This window comes from Rhynchophorus ferrugineus, unplaced genomic scaffold (assembly GCF_030347505.1).
Source record: "Rhynchophorus ferrugineus isolate W39M unplaced genomic scaffold, kcgeb_rfMv2 rfM4, whole genome shotgun sequence".
Lineage (NCBI taxonomy): Eukaryota > Metazoa > Arthropoda > Insecta > Coleoptera > Curculionidae > Rhynchophorus > Rhynchophorus ferrugineus.
Genome location: NW_027472583.1, coordinates 1,549,138 through 1,567,956, shown reverse-complemented (window position 1 = coordinate 1,567,956; position 18,819 = coordinate 1,549,138). Strand labels below are relative to the sequence as shown.

General features: G+C 31.1%; 1 protein-coding gene and 1 long non-coding RNA gene across 4 annotated transcripts in view; one reads left to right on the top strand and one right to left on the bottom strand.

The window, feature by feature from the left end:
- Positions 1-18,819, bottom strand: part of LOC143195929 (uncharacterized) — a 351,357-nt gene that overhangs the window by 310,722 nt on the left and 21,816 nt on the right. The window contains exons 1-2 of one of the 2 annotated variants that reach the window (XM_076403456.1): positions 16,055-16,253; positions 1,803-2,211 (exon numbers count right to left, since the gene is read on the bottom strand). In XM_076403456.1, the coding sequence (XP_076259571.1) occupies positions 1,803-1,896 (94 nt within the window). In that variant the 5' untranslated portion in view covers positions 1,897-2,211; positions 16,055-16,253. Of the gene's footprint in view, positions 1-1,802; positions 2,212-16,054; positions 16,254-18,819 lie in introns of those variants that run through there. The other variant, XM_076403457.1, reaches the window with a different exon arrangement.
- Positions 1-18,819, top strand: part of LOC143195935 (uncharacterized) — an 86,299-nt gene that overhangs the window by 65,334 nt on the left and 2,146 nt on the right. The gene's annotated exons all lie outside the window — the stretch shown is intronic.

The window sequence follows — 18,819 nt, the reverse complement described above, 5'->3', positions numbered from 1 at the left end:
CTGAATTTATAAATAAATTTTAACAATTGGTGGCTGAAAACTGTAATAGTTTGTTGATGTTTACTGAGGAGAAATGAAGAGCCCAAGGAAAAAAAACAATGTGAAATGGCTAAATTAAGTTTCTAATCCTTGAAACTGAAAAATAAATATATTTATTTATAATATATATTTATATTAAGTGTCCAGTATCAAAATAATTTTCTTTCTTATATTAGTAGACTTTGACCTTATCAAATATTGTTTTGGCAGTAAAGCTTTGCTTCATAAAAGAATTGTAGGAAGCTAAAAAGGGCATCGTGCCTAGCATTGCAAATCACTTTTACCCACTTTTCGTTATGTCAAAAATAATGCAAAGGAGGAAAGACAGTATAATTTTGAATCAATCCATGTGAGAATCACAAATTCTTCATCATCATCATCATATGCATATTAAATGTAACAGGTCAATTGAAAGGTCCTCGGCCTACCATAGTAAACACATTTTTTTGGCAAAATTAGTTTATTTTGCCAAAAATGGAGCCATGTTTATGGTTATGACAAATATCGACGGAAAAACTCGGGTTTATTACGCTTGATCGTCTTCAAACACTGCTCCGAAACATCAACTCATCGTTGTTTTTGGTCAAAAGTGAGGTCGCGCGGCACTCACTTTCCACATGCCTTTCTTATACCCAAAATTCGTGAGTGATATGATGTACACATTCAATTGATATCTTTAGAGTGTCTGCTGTTTCATTCAATTTCAATTTACGGTCATTCAAAACCATTTTGTGGATTTTTTAAATGTTTTCATCGGTAACAACCCCTTTTGGGCGTCCACCATCTTCGATATTCATTTCACCACGTGTAAACTTATCATACTAATCCTTAATGGTTGATTTTCCTGTGCAGTGTGCGGAAACTCGGCATCAAGCCAAGTTTTTTGTTTCAACTGTATTTTTTCCCTTCAAAAAGCAATATTTTATCAACACACGAAATTTCTTTTTATCCATTTCTTTCTCAATAACAAAAAATGTTTCACTCAAAATGCTATAATTCACAAACTAATGATCCGACAGCTGTCAAATTTATACACGCAGCTTTTGAGGGTAAGGGACTAACTTAAAAACATATGGATTTAATTTTAAAAGCGCCATCTATGTGTCAAGTCAGCGACTTTTCAATTGATGTATTAAAATCGCCCATTTCCGTTTCCTGAGATGAGACCTCTCTTCTCAATGCTCTAGCTGTGCCTCTCCATACTCAGTATGACACATGCCATATTCTTAGAATGTAATTATTTCATCACATTGAAAATCGAACATAACTTCCCCTCGCTGTTTATCAGACTTATATTCCTTGAAATCCTTAATCATGCTTTATTTGATATCTGAATACAAACTTTGCTATCCAAATCCACCTGTTCTTTATACCTTGTACTAATTTCTCTATACATATATATGTGTTTTGGTGTCTTTAGTCATGTCCCTTTTTACTTTATTATTTTTATTTTATTACATATTGTTACATGTTATTTTTGTTTTGTTTATATTATTTTTAGTTTGTATTTAGGGATAATAAAAGTAATTTGTAGTATTATTGGCCATATGAAACACCTATATGACTTGGATATGTTAAAATTAGATTGGTTTATAGTCGCCGTGACAGCCAAATCTAAATAGATTAAATCACTGCAAAGAACCTAATCTTTAATGTATTAAAGTATAAAAACAATCGACGTTCACGCATAGCGAATTCCTTTCATTAAATTTCAACGAAATCAAATTTCTAAAGAATAATATATTGATAAAAGAATCACTCACCATCATCCACATGGGTACCATGCTTGAGATGATGCAGATGGGCGTAATAGTGATGATGGTGCAGGATGCACTCCAAATCCGTGCAGTTAAGCATGGTGAAGACTCTTCTCGGTCACTTAGCGGCAATAAAAAGTCACGTCTATACTATGGCACAACGCACACTAAGATAATGTTATTTATTCCTCGGCGTACTTCAGTTTGATTTACGCGAAATTTTTGATATGCACACACTAAGTATTTCCACTGATTATCACTGATTAACGACGTCCATTAGAGTGCTTTTCGACGTTTCATGATGTTTTCACAGCTCCGTCATAAGATGGATGGACCTGCACTACCGTATGGTCCCGTCAGTCTGTTAATTGATAATGATATATGTCACTAACGAAGTGTCCTATGACTTTAGCACCTGCAACAAAAAGAAATTTTAATTGAATGATATCAGAAACCATTAATAAATCGAATAAATAATTGCTAAATACAAAGTTATCAAACAAATGTTATTAAAATACCAGACAAATTATGTTCCTCCCAGATTTGGTACCCAGTGATAAGTGCCTCTCTTCTATCTGTAGAAATATATAGGTGTTCAAATAGACATAAAAATATAGAAGTTTAACTTTAATGATGACATCATTGCTGAAGTGTAAAGCACTTGAGTAAAGATAGAACTTCCCAAATATATGTATATTAGGGTAAAAGAAACAAAAAACCATGTTAAATTAATTTAATTTTTTGAAAATATGTTTTTCATTTTAGGAATTAAAAATTAAGACCTGTATAAAAATTTATTATACTATCATTCGATTCAGCATAAAATTCTTCAGTAATCTGTGATTATGTGAGTGGAAACTATTAAAAATTGCAAAAAATCGCAAATTTCCACGTATAATAATAACGAGACTCACGAGGTAAAACTCTCAAAATATATGTTAAATATAATTTTCATTGTATAACTTAAAAACCAAGATCTATATAGAAATTATTATACCATCGCTCGGTCAAGACTAAATTTCTTTATAATCTCTGTAATTTTCATTAATCTATTTCATTATCTGAACTGAAATAGCAGCAGAAATATTGAAAATTACGACTAATATATTCTAACTACTAATATATATTCTAAAGAACTATCAAGACTTCGACAACTATTCAAAAAACACCTTTTGTGTAGTGTAGTAAGTGTCTTAGTAAGTCATCATAGTACTTCTGAAGCTTGATACTCATCACAACTATACAAAGATTCGTGGAAAGGAATTTTTCGTTGAATTATAGCAATAACCATTACTGGACAACGAAATCAAAGATAATTTTAGGATATGGGAAATAGTATATAAGACACATGACAAAGTCAACAGTAAAGTGATAAGACGATAATTGTTCTTATATGGATGATATGGAAAGTCATAAAACAAAGATATAGTCTATTCAAAGTATTTCGTACATACGTCATTAATATGTTTATTGTATTGCCTGCCGTAATTTGTAAATAAGTTTCAGAATTGGCTAATATTTTCCTTCTTATTTTATTCTAATTAAAAAGAGACACAATGCTGTCTGATTTGTTAGAACACGTAAACGAACGAGCCTGTCAAAGACAATATAGTGACAAGTGGTTACAATTCTAACCTATAAACAATTGTGGCTGTATAATTAACTGTAGTTTTTAGATATACTGTAATGTTAAAATACATTATATTTGATAACATTTTTGTTCAAATATTTTATTCAGATTAGAATTTTGTTGTATGTCAATGCCAAACTGAACTAAAACTCACAGCTGATGCGGCAACATTGCGACGTTTTGATGTCACAAAATAACTATGTACAAATTAACTTTGACAGACTCTATGTTATATACTGAAGAAGGATTTTAAACATGCCAATATTTTCTAGAACTTGAAGCAATTAGAAATAAACAAAACATTGTTTACAAATAAATATTTTATACACAACTAAAACATATCTCGTCGACATAACATCTCATGAAATTGAAATAAAAATAATTGAATTTAATAAACTATTAATCACTAAATAAATATTATATAACAAAGAAAGACCATGAAAGAAAAACAGCACTGATCAAAAATAGATTTCATTCTTCCTCTTAACTACTCTTAACACAAAATTTCCGGACAAAAAAAGACGTAATGAAGCCTTAAAATCAATTTGTATACGGTCCGGTGATATTAGTTTTAATTTAAATATTAAATAATTCATACAAAACTCTTTGAAAGTAAGTTATATACGAAATGTAGGATCAGTTTGAATCGTTTGGAATTTTCGTTTATATTTATTGTTTCTCTGAACTATAAAAAACGTACATATTTGTAATACTATGTAAATACGTCACTTTGCGAATTGTTAAAATTCCTTTTCTCTGACATGAGTCGACACCGTTTTCTCAAAAACAACTTGTTCCTTGTTTGATGTAATAGAGGACACCTTACTTATACTAATAAAACTGTGATTTTTTGTTGTTGCAATTCTATTCTACTGACATTTATTTACACTAGCGTGGAGGTATGCGTGTTTCGTCGTTTCGCGTTTGGCGTGTGAATCATAAATATTAATTAGGCTGAAAAGTTCCTGGTCTGAAAAATATATGTATTTTGGGACGAAAAAAACGAGAACTCATGTTAAATTGTTGTAGGATTTATAGTTTTTATAGATATATAGTTATAGTTTTTTAGATATATGACATAAACCGAAATTCACTAATTTTTTGAAAATACACTTGTCACTATATACCTTAAAAACTAACATTTGTATGATAATTATTTTACCACCATTCGATTAAGCGTAAAATTCTTTATTAACCCTGCAACTTTCATTAGTCTGCTATTATTTGTATAAAAATGGCAACAGAAAACTTAAAAATGGCAAAAATAGCAAATTTTCATGACTATATACATGGAAAAAGTGCTAAAAAAGGTTACCCCTTGGATAAAGGTAAAACTCTCAAAATATATGTATTTTGGGGCGAAAAAAACGAGAATCCATGTTAAATTGTTGTAGGATTTATAGTTTTTTAGATATATGACATAAACCGAAATTCACTAATTTTTTGAAAATACACTTGTCACTATATACCTTAAAAACTAACATTTGTATGATAATTATTATACCACCATGCGATTAAGCGTAAAATTCTTTATTAACCCTGTAATTTTCATTAGTCTGCTATTATTTGTATAAAAATGGCAACAGAAAACTTAAAAATGGTAAAAATAGCAAATTTTCATGACTATATACATGGAAAAATTGCTATAAAAGGTTACCTCTTGGATAAAGGTAAAACTCTCAAAATATATGTATTTTGGGACGAAAAAAACGAGAATCTATGTTAAATTATTGTAGGATTTATAGTTTTTTAGATATATGACATAAACGGAAATTCACTAATTTTTTGAAAATACACTTGTCACTATATATCTTAAAAACTAACATTTGTATAATAATTATTATACCACCATTCGATTAAGCGTAAAATTCTTTATGAACCCTGCAACTTTCATTAGTCTGCTATTATTTGTATAAAAATGGCAGCAAAAAACTTAAAAATGGCAAAAAATAGCAAATTTTCATGACTATATTCATGGAAAAAGTGCTAAAAAAGGTTACCTCTTGGACAAAGGTAAAACTCTCAAAATATATGTATTTTGGGACGAAAAAACAAGAATCCATATTAAATTGGTTTAGGATTGATAGTTTTTTTTAGATATGTGACATAAACAGAGATTCACTCATTTGTTTTAAATTCATTTTTCATTGTATAACTTAAAATTAAGAGCTGTATACAAATTATGATATTACCATTCGATACGGCGTAAAATAATTTATAATCCCGGTAATTTTTATTAACCCCTGTGTTTCTTTGGATGGAAATGGCAGTAAAACAAATTAAAATGACTCTTGACTATACCAAAATTATATTAACGAATGTAAATAAATATAACAGATCGGTTTCAATTCTTGCCCCAAATTCTCTTCTATATCTCCTAACGATTGAAATCTGGCTGAAATAGAAATCTAGACCTTATAAAGAGAAAAAACTTAGGCGAAACATAACAGGAGAATATTGTGTTTTTTCGAATATAGTGTTTGTTGAGTTTTTGGCCATAAAAGAACGACATGAAAAACGACGAAGGCAACTTTTTACTATATCTTGACCCGATTTGAATGCACTGTACTACTCATGTGAAGAAGCCGATTCACAGTAAGGTTTCAGCAACAAGGCAGGCGTCTAGTCATCCGAAATTCCATTTACAACCCAACATTTAAGAGTTTGGGTATCAGTACTTCTTTGAAAGATTTTAATCCTCTCGCTGTCATTTTATCTTTCGTCGCTTAAACATGTTCTCACTTCATCGAAGACAAGTTATCCGCTTTCTAATATTATTATTCTGATTTACCTTAATAATTAGCACTGTTTCTACTAAATGCAATCAAGTAACTGTATTTGTTTTTCAAAATAATTTAATCAAGCATAGTCCCGCATATCTTACCACTGAGATAAAAAATTCTTAAGACGTAAAAATTATTATTATATCAAGAAATATTACTTGACCGATATTAAGGTATTCTTGGATTTTTCTCAGTCACACAGCATTAGTTCTTTGCGACTTTTTCATGAGAAATTGTACTGATGTCCATGCATAACTTATCTGTTCGCCTAAAAGCTCCAATGAGCCAATATAAAATACACTCATATAAACCATATCCAACCATTAAACCACAAAAACTTCGATAACGTCATTTTTAGTCAATTAAGGAGAAATTATTGACAATTTCTTAATACATTGTTACCAAGAAATTGTTTTTAAAACTTAATAGTATTTGCTTAGAACTTTATTCTGATAAACTTTGGAGACTTTTTTATACTTGGTCAGTTGTTGAATGTTTATTTATAAAACTAAAGTGATATACAGCTATTGACAAACTTAAAACCGAAAGAGTTTTGTTTATCCAAAGCGAAGTGAAAGTTAATTAGTTTTATTTCATCATCTTACTGTATATTGATCACAGTGATTTAATCATTTTAATACCCATAATTTGCAAAATATGTTAATTCTAATCGAGTTTGTTTTTTTTTTTCAACGAAGTCACCCACATGTTAAAGGTTACTTTATCAATCACTATCAACACTCGAAAAACTAAAACGAACTTTAGTAGGTCAGTCTAAAACGATTTGAAGATATTCTTTGAACTTTTCTATCTTTAAAACATTAACATTTATATAGTCATTATTTTTGCAATTACGTTATGGCAAATAAAACATACATTTAACAATTAGTTATATTACTCTAATATATACGATAATTTGACTTAGTATCACCATTATTTTTCTAATTAATAATGTATTCCGTTAATAACTTGGAGGAAGATGTGGACAGTGAGGACGTGTAGACGTTCCAATTAAAGTTAGAAGAGTAGTGGCTAACGCGCCAGCTATACATGTTTTCAACCAAGATTTAGTTTGAGCTAGAAGAAAAGAAATATCATACCCAGATAACTTAGTTCTTCGTAAATTACGGACACGGGCATTGGGAGACAATGCTAAATTAAGGCAGACTAAAAATTATCACAATTTATTTTTCTTCTAAATTTTTTTTAAACTAAAAAATTATTATCCCTGTCTTGTATTGAGCTATATTTATTGAGATCAATAAAAATATATCTATGTAAGTAAAAATATGATTCAGGAAGTCATGGAGGAAGATATGGACAGTGAGGACGTGTAGACATTCCAATTAAAGTTAGAAGACTAGTGGCTGACGCACCAGCTATACATGTTTTTAACCAAGACTTAGTTTGAGCTAGAAGAAAAGAAATATCATTCCCAGATATCTTAGTTCTTCGTAAATTACGGACACGGGCATTGGGAGACAATGCTAAACACCAATTAAGGCAGACTAAAAATGATTACAATTTATTTTTCTTCTAATTTTTTTTTTAAACTAAAAAATTATTATCGCTGTTTTGTATTGAGCTATATTTATTTAGATCGATAAAAATATATGTATGTAAGTAAAAATATGATTCAGGAAGTCATGCAACACTTTCAGTTCCCAAAAGTCAAAAAAGAGATCCAATATTAAATTAGCAGGTATACCTTCCTTTTTCCGAAAAAAACTACATTATTTTTAAGAAAATGAAAACATTTATTTATTGAAAGCATTGGCCATTTGATTCTATACATCTTGTCAATCTTTCAGGCATTTTATGGATGTCATGCCAGAAAAACTGTTTGTCGTTTGAGCAAAACCATTCATCGAGCGATTTTTTAACGTTTTCAAAATTGGCGAAGTGGTTAGTTCGATTTTCCATTTATCTGTCTTTCAATTGATATGATTCCCACCTTCCCATCTTTTGAATTTTCCCCATTGCTCGTAATCGGTCACTAACCGTTTCTTGAGTTACATTTAATGCTTCTGCCAATTGTTTTTGAGTTAGAGCTGGGTCTTCCTTATATATCGTCCTTATATCCAATAACCCTTGCAGTTTATTACCCTCAAATTTTTTCAGTCTTTCTTCCTTGTCCTACACATCAAAATCTCCACTTTTGAATTTTTGAAACCACGCCTCACATGTTTTTAATGTTAGTGTATGCTCTCCGTAAGATTCTACCAGCAATCGATGACTCTCGGCGGCTTTGTTCTTTTGATTCAATAAGAAAAGTGTTGCCGAAAATGTACGTTTTCAGGGACGAAACTTGACATTTTCAAAGAGGTATAAATCTGTGATCGTGTTACATTCGCAAAATATAACATGTATAGCTTTGAAGCTTGATTTCAGTAGAATAAAATGCCTAAGCCATCGTAATCTGTTATAAAAACCGTTGATGACGATAATATACAATTGCAACAAAACATCATTTTTCTTCCATCTGTACACTCTATAACAAGGTTAGTGTAAAAACTTCCTCCTGAACCACAGACCTAGTTATGCTTTGACATAAAAAGAGAAAGGATTTAAAAAAATAGGCTACAATAATAGAGTTACATAACACAATACTGATCAATCATCTCCGAAGACGATAGAAAACATGATAGGTTAATGTGTTAAACGATATTGTTAAACAAAAACGACCGGATCTACTGAAGAAACCGTTGGTTTTATCACACATCAGTGTTTAATTAAGAGCCCGCGAGACATCATCAACCCAACTATCTCTTGTCGCTGTTTTTTTTTTTAACATTTCAACATAAAAATCTGAAATTCCATCGCGGATCTTAATGAGTTCGATATTTAAATGTCATACGGCGTTAAGAAGTCGGCCGACCATAAAAATCTTCTTTCTGTGTCGGCGCACAGCCATACCAGATGCACCATGCGCTGCGTTAAACTGTCTTCAAGGTGAAACCGCTCTTTCTTCGGTTCTTTCACGTGACAATAGTACCGGCCTCATAACGAACGCCGTGCTGTATTTTAATGTAATGTTTATCGTATGCGAAAGATTATGATAATTAACACATTTTCTCTTATCTTAAGAAGTCCTTTTCTGTGGGTTTCAGTTTTCTTAAAGCCTATTACTGATAAGAGAGTCGCTATTTACATTTTACTAGCTAAACTCTTAGTCCACATGGTTGGTCGCTGTATCATCCTTAGGTATTAGTATGAACGTTTTGTCTTTTGAACATGCCGGTGCAATGATTTTTTATGATGCTCTACGTTGATTGTCACGACAGGAGTACATTGATTAACATACTTCGATTTTTGACAATGAAACCCCATTTTTGGCCACTGTGAAACGTAAATATAATGAGTAACTGAGTTCGAAAAATTAGTTATTGTGCCATTGCAAGATCCTCATTATTATTTTTTAAACGATCTTTAGCCCCAAAGGTATTAGGTCTTAGTATGTTATTGTCCACTAGCTAAACTCTTAGTCCACACGACTGGTCGCTGTATCATCCTTAGGTATTAGTATTCTGAGCATCAATAAGATATTGCATGAGCATTTAACTCTGAAAAACACAATACAAATTCTCACGCATCGGCTGATACAACCACTTACGAGACTGGCCAAAATATAGCCCTAATTTGGAATCATATACCTTCATTTGTGTTTGCATTACAAGATAAATGATACCTTCACCATGTTTTAGAAGCACTTCTATTAGAATGGAAAAAGTGTTAAGATTTGTTCAAACACATACACAAGTATATTGATCATCATTGATCAATTATTTCAGAGATATTTGTTAATATGGAAAATAGCTCTAGAAAACTTAGGGATATGGAGCTTTTTGAGGGATATACTATTCCTTCAAACATCTTTAGGAAACATAGGTTTAAATAGTGTAAAGATAACCTACAAAGATATCCAATACTAATTCCAGACATTGCTTTTAAAAGAATACAGTTTTTAAAAGCATATAATAAAATTAAGGAAAATTTGTTAAGACAAAAATTGATTGAAAAAGAAGCATTGTTATTATGTTATTCATTTGATTAGTTTTTGTAAATCATGATATTTTTTAATAATTAATTGCAGCTATATTGTTCCTCATGCTAAAAACAAAAAGATCCCAACAAGATATTGGCAAAGGCTGTAATTAAGGAATGGTTTGCAAAACAAATCAATTTTGAATATATCATGTTAGAAAGTGAAGTATTTCAAATTGCTACTTGATAAATATAAATTACATGTTTAATTGTGTTTTATGTAATTTACTTTTTTAGGCCTGTAAAAAGACGTAAAGTAGTTCAGATGGCTGATCAGTATAGCTGCAGAGTCTTCCTCCCTATCACTGCATATTTAATCAAACGATATATTATAGGATATAACAAACAATTACAATAAGAACGAACTACAATAGACATACATGTTGAGAAAGATATGCAAGAAAGAATTCTTTGGATATGTGGAAAGGATTGCTACAATAACACCCTTTGGTTTGGATTAACTTCATTAGATACACAGAAGAAGAAATTGACAAATGGTGGAATTATGAACCAGTAATAGATTTAAATTAACAGCTTAGTTATTAACTTGAATAGTAGCTCAGAATGTGACAGTGAAAAAACTAAAGGTGAGTATATAATTAATATAACTTTACAAAATCGTATTGTAGAGGGTGAAAGATTTATGTAAATAGATAATTGTTCAGAATATGTACAGGCATTTGGTTCCAATGTATGAGGGGGGATTAAGTACTAACTGTTTTGCAGATATGGCAAATGCACTTAAATTATAATTTCATGAAGAAAAATATACACGTGTAGTAACAGAAGATACTAAGGAGAAATGCAGTGATATCAAAATCACTTAGAATGTTGTTATAAGTTTCGATGTCATAAACTTAGATCAAGTGCACAGAGTTACTGCGGCTATTGAAAAGGCGTTTGACGAAAAGAAATACTGCCTAGCAATGTTCCTGCATGTCTCACAAGCTTTTGATCGGGTTTGGCATTTGGGATTAATGTGTAAGATGAGCAAATTGTTACCGCGTAACTATTGTCAATTGCTCATATATTGAGTCATATCTTTTCGGAAGAATATTTAGAGTATCGCACGAAATGGCATTCTCGACATTTAATACTATTTTGGTTGGAGTTCCACAAGGTAGCGTCTTAGAACCTCTCCTATATCTGCTCTACACTGCTGATATTCCAACAACAAAAGAAACACTACTTAGAACCTTTGCTGACGACATAATTATTATTTATGGCAAACGACATATTTCTGCCTAGGGCAGTAGAAAAAGAACAAGTGGCCGTCAACAAAATCTACAAGTGGACGAAAGATTGGAAAATTCAACTTAAAAGCTCCAAATCTGTCCACGTTAATTTTGTATTGTGGCGAAATAATAAAAACTTAATTATATCACTCAATAGATGTCCGATTCCTCAAGCAGAATCAGCTAAATACCTCGGAATCGATCTTGAAGGTAGATTTAATTGGAAACATCGTGTAAGACAAAAAGCAAAACGCATTAAAAACAAAATAAAACAACTATACTGGTTAGTCGGAAGATACTCTCAACGTGATCTAAAATCAAAGAGGTTGATATATAAGACAATTATAAAACCAATTTGGACCTATAGGGTGCAAATATGGGGTTGCACTAAAAATTCAAATCAACTAGTCATCCAACCAACGAAGAACTGCATAATGACCTGGAAATCAAATAGATAGATTTCGCCTTGAAACACGAAAGAAGATTACTAAATCATACTAACGTGGAAGCAATACAACTGCTGAACAGCGCGCAGGAGATTGAAGGGAACTACACCATACGAACTTATATAAAGTGTATACATTTAGTGTAAACTATAGCTATAAGTTATTATAATTTTATAATTGAGATATTGATATATTAGAGAGATTGATAATACATATTGATGTATTTTCTCGCACCCGTCTTGCTTGTGAATTAATCCAAGTACAAATGAAATAGTAATAAATTAATTTATAATTAACATTGTACTAAGCATATCTAATAAAGCTGTTATAAAAAATAAATAAATTTAGACGACGTGACGACTGTTTTTTTGGATAGGCTATATGTATTATTATTCCCATAGTAGTTTTCTTTCATTTAACGGAAACTGAAATAGGTAGGTTTTAAGTTTTTCGATTAACAGCAAACAAGGCACAAATTACTACTAGTTATTTTCTGATTAGTTTATAAGTGGACGATTTTTTCCTAAATATAAGTACTAATGATATTACTCGACACAGTTCAGAAAAAGCATATATTATCATCATTCATAATCCTTTAAATTTCGAATATATTGAATCAATATGTGTGGTAAATAACTTTCGTGTCGATTTCGAAACGCGCTGGACAGCCGATGGTACAGAACGAGATGAAACCTCAGTTTTTTTACCTGTTTCCCATCATTGTGTTTACGAATAGCCTCGTAGCAATTAAAGTTGTGCAACGAGATTATGTACAATGAGGAAGACATGGTTATTTGACTTTTACTGAACGCCGTGAGTTATGCTGTCTGCATAAGTTTTCTCATTGCTGCATCGCAAAACGTACCTAACCAGTTTTGTGTTGCGTGAAAAGTTCCTTGTTTTTTTTTCGGTTTTTGGACAGAGGAGACAACCAGTCCTATTTCAATAATTTATCTTCTAATAATCTAGTGTGCTCTGGTTATTTTTTCGAACTTCATCTATATATTTTAAATCAGATTATTTATTTACATACAACAATATTTAAATATTTTATTATACAAGGTATACCGAAAAGTTTTTCTAACCGATGTCGCTAAACTTAAGTATGCAATGTTGTCATTATTAGATATATATATGCCAATTTGTAAAATATACTGGCTAATTGGAAGAAACTCACAATTATCAGTACATAATAAATTGCTATTATATAAGCAAATATTGAAAGCTATATGGACATACGGAGTTCAGTTATGGGGATTACCTACATCGAGGCCTTCAGATATCCACAGTCAGTCAAGAAATCAAGAGAATTGCAAGGGGGCATGAGCAAAAACTCCATTCTTATGAGAATACTTAGTAAGTATTACTAAGTATTACTATTGAAGTATTGCAACTTCAACCAGCAACCACCAGAGCAGGAAACAGACTCAAAAGAATCAAACCACCTGATCTTGTGTAATGTTATAAAGTGAGGTGCATGTAATAAAAAATACAGCAATGACATGAATAAACATTATTTCACCAGAGACTGAGATAGGGCCGATGGGTCATCCTAGTTATATACCTGGATTTAAGTGATCATAAAGACAAATTAGTCGTTTAGTCGGAAACGACTAGTAACAATGTAATAAATAAATAATAAAAAAATCAAACTAATTAGTAATCCAACGCTGTCTACTAATTACTAGTACTAGCAATCGTCGTAGAACCATGCACCATTACCTGGAAATCAAATGATTTTACGAAGTTATCCAAAATTTCGCATTAGAAATCATGAAATAAGGTTGCTAAATTAAGCAATACAACCAGTGGACACGCAGGAAATCAGAAGATTGAAGCGAGTCACACCACAACCGGAGGGAAAATTAAAAATAAGATTGTACTTATCAAACATATCTAATGTAAAATATAATCTTATAAGATATCTATTGTATATCTCGAAAAAAGATTACTAAATCATACTAACGTGGAAGCAATGTAACTGCGCGCAGGAGATTGAAGCGAACCAAACCATACGAACTTATATAAAGTGTATACATTTAGTGTAAACTATAGCTATAAGTTATTATAATTTTATAATTGAGATATTGATATATTAGAGAGATTGATAATACATATTGATGTATTTTCTCGCACCCGTCTTGCTTGTGAATTAATCCAAGTACAAATGAAATGTAGTAATAAATTAATTTATAATTAACATTGTACTAAGCATATCTAATAAAGCTGTTATAAAAAATAAATAAATTTAGACGACGTGACGACTGTTTTTTTGGATAGGCTATATGTATTATTATTCCCATAATAGTTTTCTTTCATTTAACGGAAACTGAAATAGGTAGGTTTTAAGTTTTTCGGTTAACAGCACACAAGGCACAAATTACTATCCACAGTCAGTCAAGAAATCAAGAGAATTGCAAGGGGGCATGAGCAAAGACTCCATTCTTATGAGAATACTTAGTAAGTATTACTAAGTATTACTATTGAAGTATTGCAACTTCAACCAGCAACCACCAGAGCAGGAAACAGACTCAAAAGAATCAAACCACCTGATCTTGTGTAATGTTGTGAAGTGAGGTGCATGTAATAAAAAATACAGCAATGACATGAATAAACATTATTTCACCAGAGACTGAGATAGGGCCGATGGGTCATCCTAGTTATATACCTAGATTTAAGTGATCATAAAGACAAATTAGTCGTTTAGTCGGAAACGACTAGTAACAATGTAATAAATAAATAATAAAAAAATCAAACTAATTAGTAATCCAACGCTGTCTACTAATTACTAGTACTAGCAATCGTCGTAGAACCATGCACCATTACCTGGAAATCAAATGATTTTACGAAGTTATCCAAAATTTCGCATTAGAAATCATGAAATAAGGTTGCTAAATTATAGCAACATGGAAGCAATACAACCAGTGGACACGTAGGAAATCATAAGATTGTACTTATCAAACATATCTAATGTAAGATATAATCTTATAAGATATCTATTGTATATCTATAATTCGTCTAAGATATAAAAATATTAAACTAATTATTGAAAATCTACAAGTAACAATCAACAACAGCAATAAATCGACTGGAATATACAGCTTAGTAATTTGAAATATATTCATGTCAGTTTTACATTGTGACAAAAAGATAGAAACGTAATTATATCATTTGATGGATGCACAATTTCTCAAGAATAATTAGTGAAATACCTTGGCATCCATATCGATGGTAAATTAAATTAAGTTATACTGATTAAGATCAAAGGATCAAATTGATTGGTTTATGTAAAAAAAATTATTATTGAAAGGTAATAAAAATGACTGGAGTTCAAATACGGAGTAGCTAAATAACTGTATTTTGGGAGATACATATAGAATTTTGTTCACGGCTGAGTGAAGAAATAAAGAAAAAACATCTTCAAATGCAAAATAATTAAATGCAGTGTCACCAAGACAATGCATCATGGCCAAATTGAACGAATTGAGTTTCGAACGGATTTACCAGTCACCAGTAGAGTCCGGATCTTGTTCCTAGTGACTACTGGATGTTTGCAAGCTCAAATGAAGCTACTTTTAAAGCAAGGACAAATTTGGTTCTACGAAATAGGTATAATACTTAGAGGAACGCTGAATCATGATAGATTTTTTATTATTATTAGTAGTACTTAACAATATGGACTAAACATTAGAATAGAATATTGAAGAAATATAATGACAAATAGCTGTTGATGTTGTTTGTGTCTTTTAAAAAGACATTAAAAAGTAATATAATAAATATTAAATGTTGTGATAAATAATAAGATATAATATAAATAATAGACAAATTATATTTTATAATTATTATTAAAGTTTACAAACTGATACTAGGTTAGTATATTTAACAATGCTAATTAATAGGTATTAATTACTTATAGATTATTGTAGTATGTAACAAAAATGACGTAGACAGTTGTTTTCCGTGATGCTTGTATCATAATTACAATTGAGATAATACATTTGGTACCTTAAGCGTTTCTAATTGTAAAGGTCAACAAACATTAACAGCAACAACAACAACGACAATGAAAGCAACACGAAACAGCTATCAGGGGCAACAACAACAAAAATAAATCTCTTACGTGATGCGCATCCACCAAAACACCGAAACTGTCGGAAAATCGTCGAAACACCCGTTTTCCAAACGAAACAACGAAAGGTTCGTGACGAAAACGCACCGTATGCGTTCAAGACCGATTCACTATGATTGTTTTCGAGCCGCACTGGAGACTAAATTAATACGAATACGGCCTTCTTCTTCGGCAATGTTCGTTCGTTACTGGACTTATCTTCATTGAAGGGGTCATAAATGATGAAACGATGTGTTTGAACTGTTAGAGTTCGCTCTTTGTGTCGTTATGATAACGACCGCGTTGTTTTTGTTTGGCGGACACAAATTGATTGTCGATACGGTCGGACGTGTTGTCGGTTTTCGTCGGTAGAACGTATCGAGTCAGGTCGTTATGCCCATCCGATTTGTCCCCACTTGTGTCTGTTATGTGAAGCTTCACGGGTGACTCTGATATTTTTAAGAGTAAATATTGGAAATATTAAATACTAAACCATTTTTTAATAATGTACGTTCACCGATTTCTCCGTCAACTATGGACCGATTTTCAAAATTCTGGTTTTATTCGAAAGAGCACAGTTCCGAGTTGGAACCAAGTCAGGATCTGATGGAGGAAACTGGGGAAATCGAAGGAAACCACCAAATTTCAAAGGCACGTACAACGTTTTCACATATTTTTTACCTAAATAACCAGATTTTTGTGTATAACGTTATTGCTGAAGTGATGTGACGAAAAATCGGAAGTCGTTCAGTGCAAAACTTAACCATATCATATGAAAGGTCATAGAAATGTCACAACTGCAACTGCTTCTATGCTGTGATTGTTAGAGCGATTAGATCACACGCAGAGGCCACAGGTTCAATTCCCGGCGGGAGCAACAACAATTTATTGAATAAAATATGTACAAAATAATCGTTGTAAAAACTAAATAAAAATAAACAAAACCTTATTTAATCTATCTACTACACCTATTTTGTATTCTACTATATACAGACAATTTAGCTTAATACCTACCTAAACCTTTTTATCTATTTACAATATTAAGTACTACCAACTGATCATTTTGAAGTCGATGCCGAGCCCAAACAATACAAAAATAATATCATTTTGTGACCTACACAAAATGAAATTACGTAGAAAACAAATATAATTTGCTGTTCGTACCAATTATATTAAGATTCTAAGATGATGAGCGTCCATAAACACAGCCAAAAAGGTTTAGTCTTGGTTTGAGGAGCGTCAAAATATAATAAAACATCTTCCATTGTCAGCACATTCATCATACCTCAACACAATTGATTAAACTTTTATGTAGAGTTTCAGAGCAGAGAGTGGGGAGTGTATTCCCATCTCTGACGTCATTGAAATAACAAACAATATTCTGTTGGAAACTATTAACACTCTACGGGTCTACCATATATCTCCAACAATTTCAGCTGTTTTAAAAGCAATGACGGCTCATCACCTAAAATAAATCAATATTGTCATATTTCAGATGTTCATATTATTTACACCATCCGCTGTGTATGTATCTGCATAAGTTTAATTCGAGAAATACTTAAAATGATTAAAATGGTGATCTAGAAACATCTAGTACGCATTTCTTACACTTTCTAATGACCTTTTAGAAAAATTGAAAGCGTCTATCTTTAATCACTCTGAGCTTGCTGAAAACGAAAGTAAATTTAAAAGGTGTAATTAGCATTTGTAATGACCTAAAAATAAGACAATATCGTGCTGTAAGACGTAATCATATGTTATGACTTGCATAGGAATGTCTTATCATTTTACATGATCTAGAACGATCTAATGAAAAATTGATATAAATAACTCATAAAAATAGAACGAATATGTTTTTATAGCAAATAATTAGCTGTCTATATAAATATAATCATAGGCAGACATAGTTTTTTCGAACGCTAAAAGCATTATTTGATTTGATCTAACCTGAATTAATCAGTCATCCATTCAATATGTAATTAAAATTATTGTCACAGTGGCTGATTTACTTAAAAACCTGTCTTATTTTACGCAAATAAGAAGCGATATGTATTTAATATAATATAATTAATTAAGCTGCCATCACCATAAACACCACACCATGGGTTAACTACTTATTATCTTTCAAACGCGCTTCAGATAATAAGTATTACTGGAAAGATATACGACTTTAAAGCTATCTATAGGGATAAACAGCAGGAATTTTTTGCCCAAATTTATATAAATTTTCTTTGAAACACCTTGTATAAAAATATACATAAATGAGAAGACTTGGATCAGTCACAATACTCATGAAAAAACTTGAGGAATTGAAATGTCAAGAACAATTAAAAAAAATCCGTAAGATTTATAACCACTTTATCGAAACATAAAACAAACAAAAAACTAACTTTAACGCAGAGAAATACTAATTATTTTATAAAAACTATTTTTAGATTCTAATGATTTTTAATAGTTCGATGTTATATAAAACTTTGGACCAGTTTACCCACTAATTAATAGTTATTATATATCTTAATATTATCGTATGACATTGGAAACATAAAAAATCTAATTAATAAACAAAAGAATCGAAATGAATATGGTAACTTGAATGGAAAGTGTCCGAATGTTGTTTTTTCTTATCAAACAAGTTATGTGGTGCTTTATTTAAATTAAAGAAATTAATATATTAACGTGGGCGACAGAATGTAGATAAAAGATTTCTTGTACAGGATATTATAAGATCGTATAAAGATATTTATATTTTTAGGTAACTAGTCTAGAATATAAAATCG